General features: G+C 42.0%; 1 protein-coding gene across 5 annotated transcripts in view; it reads right to left on the minus strand.

Annotated features, from left to right (window-relative positions):
* Nucleotides 1-7,137, minus strand: part of qkia (QKI, KH domain containing, RNA binding a) — a 148,856-nt gene extending 141,719 nt beyond the window's left edge. For 3 of the 5 annotated variants that reach the window (XM_061968208.2, XM_061968209.2, XM_061968207.2), the window contains exon 1: nt 6,652-7,136. In XM_061968208.2, coding sequence (XP_061824192.1) covers nt 6,652-6,796 — 145 coding nt within the window. In that variant the 5' untranslated portion in view covers nt 6,797-7,136. Of the gene's footprint in view, nt 1-6,651 lie in introns of all 5 variants that reach the window. The other 2 variants (XM_061968210.2, XM_061968206.2) reach the window with 2 other exon arrangements.
* Between the last annotated feature and the right edge of the window lie 6,278 nt (nt 7,138-13,415).

Genomic DNA, 13,415 nt, shown 5'->3' on the forward strand with positions numbered 1-13,415 from the left:
CAAGCACGGAAACTGAACACACATTAGGTGAATAAGAAAAGCAGGGCAAGCTTTGACGAAAGCAAGGCACAACAACACAGAATATTGACCAAGAACTTGATTGATGGCTAAATTGCACTTCTAACAGTATACCAACTACATTAAAAAAATAGTCACATATCCCAGAGAAATACAACATTGTACAGAATGTGTTAGAAGTGCATGGAGGTCGCACAGATTTGAGACAAGCAGCTGACAGCGAGGTTAGAGTGTCGGCCGCTTCATACTCAGATGACAGAGAACTTCAGAGGAATCAAACTGACGCACTTTTTGCAACCCCTCGGGGAAGGTGATGGCAGCGTCGCCTGCTCTTGCCAGGCCTCACAGAAACAACACAGGCGGATGGTGGACAGGTAAATTATTCACCTTTGATTTATCATCCGGCTGAAAACGAGTGAGACGACGTGGTAAAAGGCTTGGAACCACAGGGAGGCCAAAGTACTAAAGGCTCTGGACCGGTATAAAGGGAGATTAACATTGAAAGAGTCTGGTAAATGAGAAATTTAGGGCGCTATTAGTTGACTTTAAAGTAGCTTGGAGTTGACATGCTATGAAAAACGTATATTTCAGTATACCTGCGACAACAGGGAGCAGCTGGGGAAAACAAAAACAAAAACGTGGTGGAGGTTAAGTGCAGAGGAATTCCTGAGATGGTTGCCAAAATTCGCTTCCTAGTCCTCCAGTGAAAGGACACAGGAAATTAATGCAGCAGTGGTGGGCGGGCAAGGAGACAGAGTAAGCATTCAGTTCATCTTGATCTCTCGTTCTTGGGATAAAGAGGGATGGGAAAGAGAGAGTGGTTCTAAATGTTGAACGTGTGATTCCTGTTGTATGTAACTGTTGCACACTTTCTCTTTGGGAATGAAAAAGAAACAATATGAGACAAAGACGCTCAGAATGACTACAATTAAAAGAATGTGAGAAAGTGGTAGGAGTAGTTCTAGGATGGGTGGGGACAGGATGAGAGGTAGATTCATAATGCAATCTTAGTCAAAAAAAGAAATATGACTCCACCTCTGTGGAAGACGGCGGACGCAAAACAGGTGTCGCTTGTCTGGCTGTCGCCTCCCCGTCTTGGAAGAGTAGGGGGAAAAAAACAGACAATACCTTCTTCTGTCTCAAATTGTGTAATTTCCTGTATGTGTTTTGGCCCCAGAGGCAAATAAAAACGGAAGAGTATTGTTTTGATTCAGTGCTGAAATAACTTGGAGGGTAGAGGGAGTAACTGTGGTTTGCGGTAAAGGCATAAATGAGAAATTGCACCCTTGCATACGTGGAAGAGTACCTAAAACTTAAAGACTGGTCACATTCAGGCGACAGCGTCTCTGATAGTAAGTCAACAGTCAGAGACAGTAGGAGGCCAAGCAGAAGCAGGCAGTGATAAGAAGGGCCCCAGCACTCGTGGGATTGAAGCATACGATAACAGCCCTAGAGCTGATGTCTGATGACTTTATCACACAACACCGGCTGGGAGGTGCCGTTGCTAATGCAGGGGCCAAGGGTGGAATGACGGGGGACAGGGTTTAGGGTCACAATGAAGGGCCTGAAGATCAAGAGGGCCACGTAACGGAGCTCTTGCAAAAGCCTCTAAAAAGGCAAGTAATATTGAATCCAGCTACTACTGAACCCTTAAATCCTAACGACACAAAAACACTGAAAGTGGTGACTATTGTAGAATAGTGATTCTCATGCTGGGGAGATTGTTTGGAAATAGAGTCTAAAAAATAAAAAAGGACAGTCCGAAACCCAGGTGGAAGCTGGAAATCAACAGAAAAGAGAGCCCCCTTTACACTGCATGTTGCCTGACAATTTTTTTTAGGTAATTCTGCAAGTTTTGCATCTGTTGAGGTGATTTCTGTGGGAAAGATGCCAGCGTTAAGTGAATGATACCGTAAACATTACCTGTACTTTTTACTTTTAAATTAAGGCTTTGAGTTCCTTATGGAATTCCTGGGGACCACGAGCGGTCTGTGGTCCACACTCGTTTTGGGGGGAAACGCAGACAAAACCAGACCCCACAAAGCTTCCAGATTGCATTTCCTCAATGGCGGCGACGGCTCAGTAAAGCGTTGCGCAGATCGCCGCTCGTTAATTAAATCCCAGCTTATAAAGTGGTGCTTTGGGAGAGGATGTGAAGGGGGTCTGGGGGGTGGGGGTTGATGGGGAATAAAGCAGGTTTCAGCTTGCGACGACGGCAGGGCAAAACACCCTCGATTGACTCATTGTGTCAGCCACTATCGGTGCACTAAGCGGTGCGGCGCTCTATCCTAATAGATGCCGCATTGATTGTGTGTCAGAGGTTAGCGTAGGTCCTGTCCTGTTGCTGAATACACAAGAGTTAACCTAGAAAATGTGCTCACTCTATCTAGATGTAGACAGATAACAAGGAGCCGGATGACAAGGATGGGGAGGGGATAAAGAAAACAACTGTGCAGACGTACGGTATTGTATCAAAGTGTCTAAACAACCATTCCCAAAGGAACAGTCTCGCAACAAAGGGCTCCGTGGTGGACAGGGGACCGTTTGTCCTCCAATTGTTGACAGCTCCCCCAGGGAAAGTCAAGCTTGTGGAAGAGAAAAAACAAGCAGACACAAAAGTGGTGATGTAAAAGGGGGAACAAGTGGTACCATGCACCGCAATGTTCAGTGGGGCAGCATGTTGTTGCTCTGCAACAATGGCCCGTTAAATCTATTAAACAAACACATCTAAAAACAAGCCCGAAGGGAGCGGTTTGCTTTGATTAAACAATTCAAAATCAATACTTCACTCTTTTGGATCATCATAGGACAAAAAATGCCACATAAGCAAAACCCCCTTACATCGCTACGTGTTATATGGGCTGTCGTCTCCTGCCAAGGGAAAAATACAGCAATTTGATGCTGCTTGTTGGCTAGCAGGCCGTAAAGAGAAACTCCACAGCAGGTGTCACCTCAGGGAGACGAACAACTGCAACGTACGGAAGGGGGGGGCGCATTCCTGTCAATCTACCACAATGACCTTGAGGCACTACATTCACGTCAGCAACAAAATGTGAGCGCATTGAGAATGGTGGGAGAGACTAGGGTGGGGTTGGCTTCTCCCCCAGTCAAAGGAACAGCTGTGAAGACATGCACTAAAAACTGGGTGGATGAAGTGTCGGGGGTGGATTAATGCAGCTGTCAGGCTAGCATACCTTCAGACAATCTGCGTCTAAAGTGTTTGGTTCTAACTAGTAACATAGTTACAGAGTCCAAGACTATAACAAGTTTTACCAAAATCATGTTACCATGGGTGTGGACAGCATTGCACAGCATTAATGTGGGTGAAAACGCAGAAGGCCTAAATCTCGCACCAGGGCGGCGAGCCGAGTCAAAGAGGGCAAGAAAAGCAAACAAATGCTAACAAGATCCAGACGTTCGGGCCTTTCTCGGCACTGGGGTGACTTTCATAGCACGCACACGCAATTTCTGGCGCTGGGGTAATGTTTGGGCTGGTGCTGTGGAAACTCACTCGTAAACTTTAAGCAGTCCGCGTGGGGTGTGAAAGTGAGGGGCTTGGGAGTCTTGTTTTTTAATAGTTTTGCATCTGTTCATCAAACACAATACCGTACTAAAAGCCCTGCATTGACACCAGAAAAACAAACTGAAAAGTATGTTTAGTATGACGCTGGATCTCTTGGGTCAAAATCTAATTTAGCAATTACTGTGCAAGGTCTAGGAGGCGCCGGGACTTTACCAGAACCAATAAAAAAACGTATTTGTAACACACTAGTTTTTGAAATACGAGGAAATGCAACCATGCATATCAAAATATAACTTTTGCACCAATGGTATTTTGGATTTTCTCAAAAGAACCACACATACTACGATCTTGTTTCCAATTATTTCAATGCTTGAGTTCCGGCACTGTATCGGAATTACAAAACACCAACCAAGCTGACTTTTTTAAGAACCGTGGTGGTTTGGATTCTGGGAAATTACGATGCACATCTGGACATTGCCATCTGTTACTCAAGGAATATGAGACTTCAGGGGAGGTCCACACTTAGATTGTAGATGGTAAGTCATTTTTTTTGACTGCTCCGGGGACAAGTAAAGGGTATGCCGTGAGGGCCGAGAAACAGCTTAGTGCAATAGGAAATAGATGACATGCATACCACCAGAATGCCACCTATAGACGACTAACCAAACTGCAGGTATTGACAAAGTGTCCTTTCCTGTATGAATAACCATCAACATGTAAACACAATGCCATATTTATGTACATACATGAAAACATACCCCAAAATTGGGACTACGGATCATGATCAAAAGTAAATCTAGTCAAATACACAGACTGTTCTCTATAAACACCACCCATCCTATCATGAAACAATGTAAATAAAAGGTGCTAGTATGACTATTTGTAATATGTTCGTGAACCTGTCTCAACAAAACTAGTTTGACAAATTCACTAGAAAAAAAAATATTCGGGACTTGTGTTAAGCTACATAAGTTTCATGGAAATCAGTGCACAATTTTTGGAGTTATGCCTACCTAACAAGCAATAAAATAAACATGGTCGGGGAGTACGGTTATTCTTCAGACATACCAAATTTTAGCTGGTTATTGACCAGATGTAAATCGTCTACAAACACTAAAATTCCTTCCTTTATACCCGAAAAATTTGAAAAAAAAACTATTCAGTGGGCATTTATATAATATGCCCAAAAAGTGTCACATTTACTGCCCTAATACTTAAAAATATATATTGCTCCGAGAAGCAGTGCAATGGACATGACGTTTAGTGTGTTTTTTTGTCAGGAGGTATACATTCCTACAGAAAATATCCCCGTTTAACAAAACACAAATGTTTGGGGTGCTGGCTCTCAAAAGATAAAACCTATTTCTGAGAGTGTTCTTGAACATACACAAACAATGGAGCCGAGTTTCAACCAGAGACACAGAAGCTACAAGACGCATTTTTTAGAACTCCGTTTATACAACATTTAAAGTTCTGTCTGCACTACAAATATATCACGGTCTGGATCGGGCTGTTCGTTCAATGATATCAACTCTCCGCAATTTAAAGTGACGCCTATTAAAACAACATTCCGTTATCCATCTGACAAGCTTAAAAACACACTGTAAAAACTGCAGTGATTCATTTAATCTGTCCAAGCAGTGCAACACTTTTCCGGACACTTTCAGCCCATTTCTAAGCATATTCTTTAACTTATTGCAACACTGCTTACACGTGAAGAAGTTTGTTTCAGTGGAGGTTACATTGTGCAACCAAGGCATTTGTTTCCAGTTGGGTAACTCACTCCTGTTATGTGACTTGCTTATCATCCATCTGGAAGGGAGGCTTGTAGAAATCTGTGCAGACCGGTTTTGCCGCAACATACTGGGTGCATATACGCCACGGGGCAACGCCGAAACTATTAAGTTATTTCCGTGTAGTTTTGAGTGCATTGATAGTGCTAGAATGTGAATTTTACTTCTAGGTGGTGGGGAGGAGCGCCCCCTAGCTCGATTATATAAAACCTACTTATGCTGTTGATACTATAGAAGAGATCAAATTTGGTATTTTTTATAAATGACTGTAACATAGAAAGGTTTGTCATGCTTCGAGCAAAATTGTTTCTACATAAATGTCGAATTGTGAAAGTAAGGCTTAATGGCTTACAATTATCAATCAAATCTTGGAGAATGATTAAGAATGCAAAATTGATATCTTTGTTAAATACATTTAAAGTGATTTAGGTAGTCCCTGTTGTCTTTTTTTTCTCAGATTTTTTAGTATTTGCTTTTGTTTTCTTTTCTTGTTGTTGAAAGTGCCTTGACTTTTGTGTGAAATATAAATGTATGTTTGTTGTTCAATTAAAAAATAAAATAAAAATGCTGTTGATACTGGCTAGCAACATTTAAAGGACGACTGAGTAGACAAAAACGACCAACAAATGGGGAGACGGAAAAGCTAAAAGAGGAAAAAAAGAAGTAAAGGCAGAGGTTTGTTTATAGTGAAGGAGAAGTTATAGAAGCCTTGCCGAGCTTCGAAAAGTAGTAGCCATTGTTTGGGCAACACACACACACACAACATTCCTCCGCGGTTTAAACTCGGCTGCTGCGCAACAACTTTCACAAAAAAAAACACGAAAAAGCCACCATTATCTTTTGAAGAGGGTCAAAAAATAGCAATTTTAATGTATTTAGTCAGTGTAAAAATGTTACGTTATCGAGTCCAGCGGCACGCACACACCCAGTGAGGCTAGCTTAAAATGTGGCTAAAGCTAAAAGTACTGGAACATGTGCAAGGTAGCAAGGCCCGGGTAGTGAATTGTTGTCTAAATACCTCCTAAATAGCGTAAAGTTCACCTTAACACACATCCTTAAGTGGTTTATTTGACAAAACCTCGATGCTGGAGTGAAGTTTAAGTGTTCCGGAGAAAGTTTTTGTCTCGTCCACAAAAGTCAACGCGATTGGCTAATCTCAGCCACGTGACTCCCGCATGCAAACAAAGTCAACATTGTGGTGATTCGGGTGGAATAAAGTGTGTTAAATGTTTTCAGCGGTGTGTTTTCGACAGGGTGCGCCGATGTAAGGATTGGTCGCCGACGGCCCGGACCACCAGCTCCGCGGCCGACTCTTACCTTCATCGAGAAGCCGCTCGAGGTGCGTGAAGATGCCGCAGAGATTTGGCAAACTGGTCATGAGCTTCTTCTCGTTCAACAACTGCATCAAATAGTCCGGACTCGGCCTCGGTCGCTCCTTGACTTCGACCTCTCCGACCATCATCTTTGCGGCGAGAGCGGAACACAAACGAGTCCGAATACAGAATCCCTTTTTTTTTTTGCTGGGGAGAAAACAAATAAAGAAAAGCGGAGAGGGGGGGAAAACTTGCAGCTCCGATCCCTCGCTTCCCTCTCCACCTCTTAGGAACAATAAGGTGTAGTAGTAGTAGTAGCCCCCCTTTTCCCGGAATCAGGATCGGGTTTTTTTCGTGCAGTTAGATCGCAGACGGGGAGGCGAGGAAAAGAAGAAACCGTTATTTCCCTTTCCCGAGAGTGGTGCTCGGTACTCTCCTGCAGACAGTGTGCGCTCAGGGACCGTCGATTCCTCCACTGTAGGCGCGAAGGACTGCTCGTCCCGCCTCCTCACCCGTGATTGGCCAGTAGACTTTCACTGGGGCTAATAGCACAGCCAATTAGCGTCCACCGCCGAGCCCCGAGGGGCGTGTCTTGGCCCCCAGAGGTGGTGGGTGATTGACAGTGTTGAGGGCCAATGGCGTGCAGCGGCCAAATGCGCAGCAACGGTCCAAACATGCATGATTTACAAAAAATAATAATAAAATAATGCACTTAAAATAACATACAACTGAAAAATATTAATTAATATAACTAATGCAAACCCAACGAACAGTAAACACACTTGTGTGTTTACTGTTTAACTTGTGTGATGACTGTATTATGTTGATAGTATATATTTGTACCATGAATTGATTAACGTGAAAAACATATTCGGGTGTTACCATTTAGTGGTCAATTGTACGGAATATGTACTGTACTAAATAAATAAATAACCAAATGTAAATAATCAAATGTATATACTTGTTCTTATGCTTTCTGAACTCACTATGTTCTCTGCTCGCTGTACATATCCTACCGCAGGGGTCGGCAACCCGCGGCTCTAGAGCCACATGCGGGTCTTTAGCGCCGCCCTAGTGGCTCTCTGCAGCTTTTTCAAAAAATGTATGAAAAATGGAAAAAGATGAGGGGAAACAAATCTATTTTTGTTTTAATATGGTTTCTGTAGGAGGGCAAACATGACACAAATCTCCCCAATTGTTACAAAGCACACTGTTTGTATTAAACATGCGTCACTGATTCGAGTATTTGGCGAGCGCCGTTTTGTCCTACTAATTTTGGCGGTCCTTGAACTCACCGTAGTTTGTTTACACGTATAACTTTCTCCGACTTTCTAGGACATGTTTTATGCCACTTCTTTTTCTGTCTCATTTTGTCCACCAAACTTTTAAGGTTGTGCATGAAAGGTGAGTTTTGTTGATGTTATTGACTTGTGTGGAGTGCTAATCAGACATGTTTGGTCACTGCATGACTGCAAGCTAATCGATGCTAACAGGCTATTTAGGCTAGCTATATGTACATATTGCATCATTATGCCTCATTTGTAGCTATATTTGAGGTCATTTCGTTTCCTTTAAGTCCTCTTAATTCCATGACACACTATTTGTATGTAGTATGTCTTTAAATTTTTAGTGGCTCCAGACAGATTTGTTTTTGTAGTTTTGGTCCAATATGGCTCTTTCAACATTTTGGGTTGCCGACCCCTGTCCTACCGAGTCAGACCTACACTGTTTCAATGTCCATTTCCCTAATGATGCAATTGTTGATGACTGACGTGCTGTTATCAACTACAAACCCCGTTTCCATATGAGTTGGGAAACTGTGTTAGATGTAAATACAAACGGAATACAATGATTTGCAAATCATTTTCAACCCATATTCAGTTGAATATGCTTCAAAGACAACATATTTGATGTTCAAACTGATAAACATTTTTCTTTTTGCAAATAATCATTAACTTTAGAATTTGATGCCAGCAACACGTGACATAGAAGTTGGGAAAGGTGGCAATAAATACTGATAAAGTTGAGGAATGCTCATCAAACACTTATTTGGAACATCCCACAGGTGAACAGGCAAATTGGGAACAGGTGGGTGCCATGATTGGGTATAAAAGTAGATTCCATGAAATGCTCAGTCATTCACAAACAAGGATGGGGCGAGGGTCACCACTTTGTCAACAAATGCGTGAGCAAATTGTTGAACAGTTTAAGAAAAACCTTTCTCAACCAGCTATTGCAAGGAATTTAGGGATTTCACCATCTACGGTCCGTAATATCATCAAAGGGTTCAGAGAATCTGGAGAAATCACTGCACGCAAGCAGCTAAGCCCGTGACCTTCGATCCCTCAGGCTGTACTGCATCAACAAGCGACATCAGTGTGTAAAGGATATCACCACATGGGCTCAGGAACACTTCAGAAACCCACTGTCAGTAACTACAGTTGGTCGCTATATCTGTAAGTGCAAGTTAAAACTCTCCTATACAAGGCGAAAACCGTTTATCAACAACACCCAGAAACGCCGTTGGCTTCGCTGGGCCTGAGCTCATCTAAGATGGACTGATACAAAGTGGAAAAGTGTTCTGTGGTCTGACGAGTCCACATTTCAAATTGTTTTTGGAAACTGTGGACGTCGTGTCCTCCGGACCAAAGAGGACAAGAACCATCCGGATTGTTATAAGCGCAAAGTTGAAAAGACATCATCTGTGATGGTATGGGGGTGTATTAGTGCCCAAGACATGGGTAACTTACACATCTGTGAAGGCGCCATTAATGCTGAAATGTACTTACAGGTTTTGGAGCAACATATGATGCCATCCAAGCAACGTTACCATGGACGCCCCTGCTTATTTCAGCAAGACATTGCCAAGCCACGTGTTACATCAACGTGGCTTCATAGTAAAAGAGTGCGGGTACTAGACTGGCCTGCCTGTAGTCCAGACCTGTCTCCCATTGAAAATGTGTGGCGCATTATGAAGCCTAAAATACCACAACGGAGATCCCGGACTGTTGAACAACTTAAGCTGTACATCAAGCAAGAATGGGAAATAATTCCACCTGAGAAGCTTAAAAAACGTGTCTCCTCAGTTCCCAAACGTTTACTGAGTATTGTTAAAAGGAAAGGACATGTAACACAGTGGTGAACATGCCCTTTCCCAACTACTTTAGCACGTGTTGCAGCTATGAAATCCTAAGTTAATTATTATTTGCAAAAAAAAAATCAAGTTTATGAGTTTGAACATCAAATATGTTGTCTTTGTAGTGCATTCAATTGAATATGGGTTGAAAAGGATTTGCCAATCATTGTATTCCGTTTATATTTACATCTAACACAATTTCTCAACTCATATGGAAACAGGGTTTGTAAACCAGGGGTAGGGAACCTATGGCTCTAGAGCCAGATGTGGCTCTTTTGATGACTGCATCTGGCTCTCAGATAAATCCTAGCTGACATTGCTTAACATGATAAGTAATGAATAATTCCGCTGGTAATCACAGTGTTAAAAATAATGTTAAAAATATAAAACATTCTCATGGATTTTAATCCATTCATCCATTTTCTACCGCACCTGTTCAAGAAGTCGCATTATTGGTAAGAAGTATGTTATTTATTATTGGTTAGCTTCAGAATAACAATATTATTAAAAAAGAATAAGAGACTTATTGTACTCTAAAAATGTTGGTCTTACTTAAAATGCATGCATTTAGTTGTATTCAGTGTTAAAAAATATTATATGGCTCTCACGGAAATACATTTTAAAATATTTGGCTTTCATGGCTCTTTCAGCCAAAAAGGTTCCCGACCCCTGAACTAAACCCTCCTCATCCCACCCCCCGGATTGTAAATATTGTACGTAATGTAAATAATTCAATGTATATACTCTGATGATTAAGTTGTGTGATGACTGTATTATGCTGATAGTATATATTTGTACCATGAATTGATTAAAGGGGAACATTATCACCAGACCTATGTAAGCGTCAATATATACCTTGATGTTGCAGAAAAAAGACCATATATTTTTTAAACCGATTTCCGAACTCTAAATGGGTGAATTTTGGCGAATTAAACGCCTTTCTATTATTCGCTCTCGGAGCAATGACGTCACAACGTGAGGTCACATCGGGAAGCAATCCGCCATTTTCTCAAACACATTACAAACACCGAGTCAAATCAGCTCTGTTATTTTCCGTTTTTTCGACTGTTTTCCGTACCTTGGAGACATCATGCCTCGTCGGTGTGTTGTCGGAGGGTGTAACAACACGAACAGGGACGGATTCAAGTTGCACCAGTGGCCCAAAGATGCGAAAGTGGCAAGAAATTGGACGTTTGTTCCGCACACTTTACCGACGAAAGCTATGCTACGACAGAGATGGACCCTAGCTTCCCTGGTCTGCTGACATCAACTCCAAAACTGGACAGATCAGCTTTCAGGAAAAGTGAGCGGATGAGGGTATGTCTACAGAATATATTAATTGATGAAAACTGGGCTGTCTACGCTCTCAAAGTGCATGTTGTTGCCAAATGTATTTCATATGCTGTAAACCTAGTTCATAGTTGTTAGTTTCCTTTAATGCCAAACAAACACATACCAATCGTTGGTTAGAAGGCGATCGCCGAATTCGTCCTCGCTTTCTCCCGTGTCGCTGGCTGTCGTGTCGTTTTCGTCGTTTTCGCTTGCATACGGTTCAAACCGATATGGCTCAATAGCTTCAGTTTCTTCTTCAATTTCGTTTTCGCTACCTGCCTCCACACTACAACCATCCGTTTCAATACATGCGTAATCTGTTGAATCGCTTAAGCCGCTGAAATCCGAGTCTGAATCCGAGCTAATGTCGCTTTCCCTTGCTGTTCTATCCGCCATGTTTGTTTGTATTGGCATCACTATGTGACGTCACAGGAAAATGGACGGGTGTATATAACGATGGTTAAAATCAGGCACTTTGAAGCTTTTTTTAGGGATATTGCGTGATGGGTAAAATTATGAAAAAAACTTCGAAAAATAAAATAAGCCACTGGGAACTGATTTTTAATGGTTTTAACCCTTCTGAAATTGTGATAATGTTCACCTTTAACGTGGACCCCGACTTAAACAAGTTGGAAAAACTTATTTGGGTGTTACCATTTAGTGGTCAATTGTACGGAATATGTCCTGCGATGAGGTGGCGACTTGTCCAGCCTTCCGCCCGATTGTAGCTGAGATAGGCTCCAGCGCCCCCCGCGACCCCAAAGGGAATAAGCGGTAGAAAATGGATGGATGGATGTACTGTACTGTGCAATCTACTAATAAAAGTTTCAATCCCAAAAACACTCCATGCAGCAGGTTGCCTATCTTTAGCGTTTTCCAGGCCGAAAACCCCCAAAACTGATGGAAAAATGGAGCAGAGCCCCCCCCACACACACTTATATATCTTGCATACATGTGTGATTGTATTTTAAACTAAACTGGTCCTAAAGCTATACCGCGCTATTGTGCAGTACAAAGATATTTAAGTAACACTACAATACACCCTCCCCCCACCACATCCCACCCCCCAGATTGTAAATAATGTAAATGATTCAATGTATATACTCTGATGATTAACTTGTGTGATGACTGTATTATGATGATAGTATATATTTGTACCATGAATTGATTAACGTGGATTAAGTTGATTATGTAGAAAAACTTATTCGGGTGTTACCATTTAGTGGTCAATTGTACGGAATATGTACTGTACTGTGCAATCTACTAATAAAAGTTTCAATCAATCAATCAATATAGTGCTGCTAATAGCTAGCTGGCAACTGGCGAGCTAATCGTTACCAGGCAACTAGCGCACCAATCGCCTGCTGACAACGAGACCGCTAATCGCTAGCTGACAACTGAAGAGACCCAATGCTAATCTTGAGCTGAAAATTATCGCCCTAGTCGCTATCTGGAAACTGGAGCGCGAATCGCTAGCTGACAACTTGCTTGCTAATTACTTGCTGTCAGCTAGCACGTTAATTGCGAGCTGATAACTGGTGCTCTAACCGATGGTTACAACTAGAGCTGAAAACTAGAGCTCTAACCTCTAGCTGACAACCAACATGTTAATCGCTAGCTGACAACTACAGCGCTAATCGCTAGCTGACAACCGCCATTAAATCAATAGCTTTGATTGATTTATTGAAACTTTTATTAGTAGATTGCACAGTACAGTACATATTCCGTACAATTGACCACTAAATGGTAACACCCGAATAAGTTTTTCAACTTATTTAAATCGGGGTCCACGTAAATCAATTCATGGTAAGCTGACAACTGTTGCACTAATCGCTACCTAGCAACTAGAACGCTTATCGCGAGCTGGCAACTAGTGTGCTAATCGTTAGCTGGCAAATATATTGCTAGCTAACAACAGGCACGACAATTGCTAGCTGGCAACTAGTACATTAACCTATAGATGGCAAATAGCGTGCTAATTGCTAGCTGACATCTAGAGCGCTAATCGCTAGCTGACAACCGGCATTAAATCAATAGCTGACAACTGTTGCACTAATCGCTACCTAGCAACTAGAACGCTCATCGCGAGCTGGCAACTAGCATGCTAATCACTAGCTGGCAACTAGTACATTAACCTATAGATGGCAAATAGCGTGCTAATTGCGAGCTTACAACTAGAGGGCTAATCGTTCACTGACAACTAGTGCACTAATTGGACAACTAGCGTGCTAGTCGCTAGCTATCCTAAATGAAGATAATATAATTTTTGTTTTGTTTTTATTTTAAACTTACAATGTACA

The sequence above is a fragment of the Nerophis lumbriciformis genome, linkage group LG08, assembly GCF_033978685.3.
Source record: "Nerophis lumbriciformis linkage group LG08, RoL_Nlum_v2.1, whole genome shotgun sequence".
Taxonomy (NCBI): Eukaryota; Metazoa; Chordata; class Actinopteri; order Syngnathiformes; family Syngnathidae; genus Nerophis; species Nerophis lumbriciformis.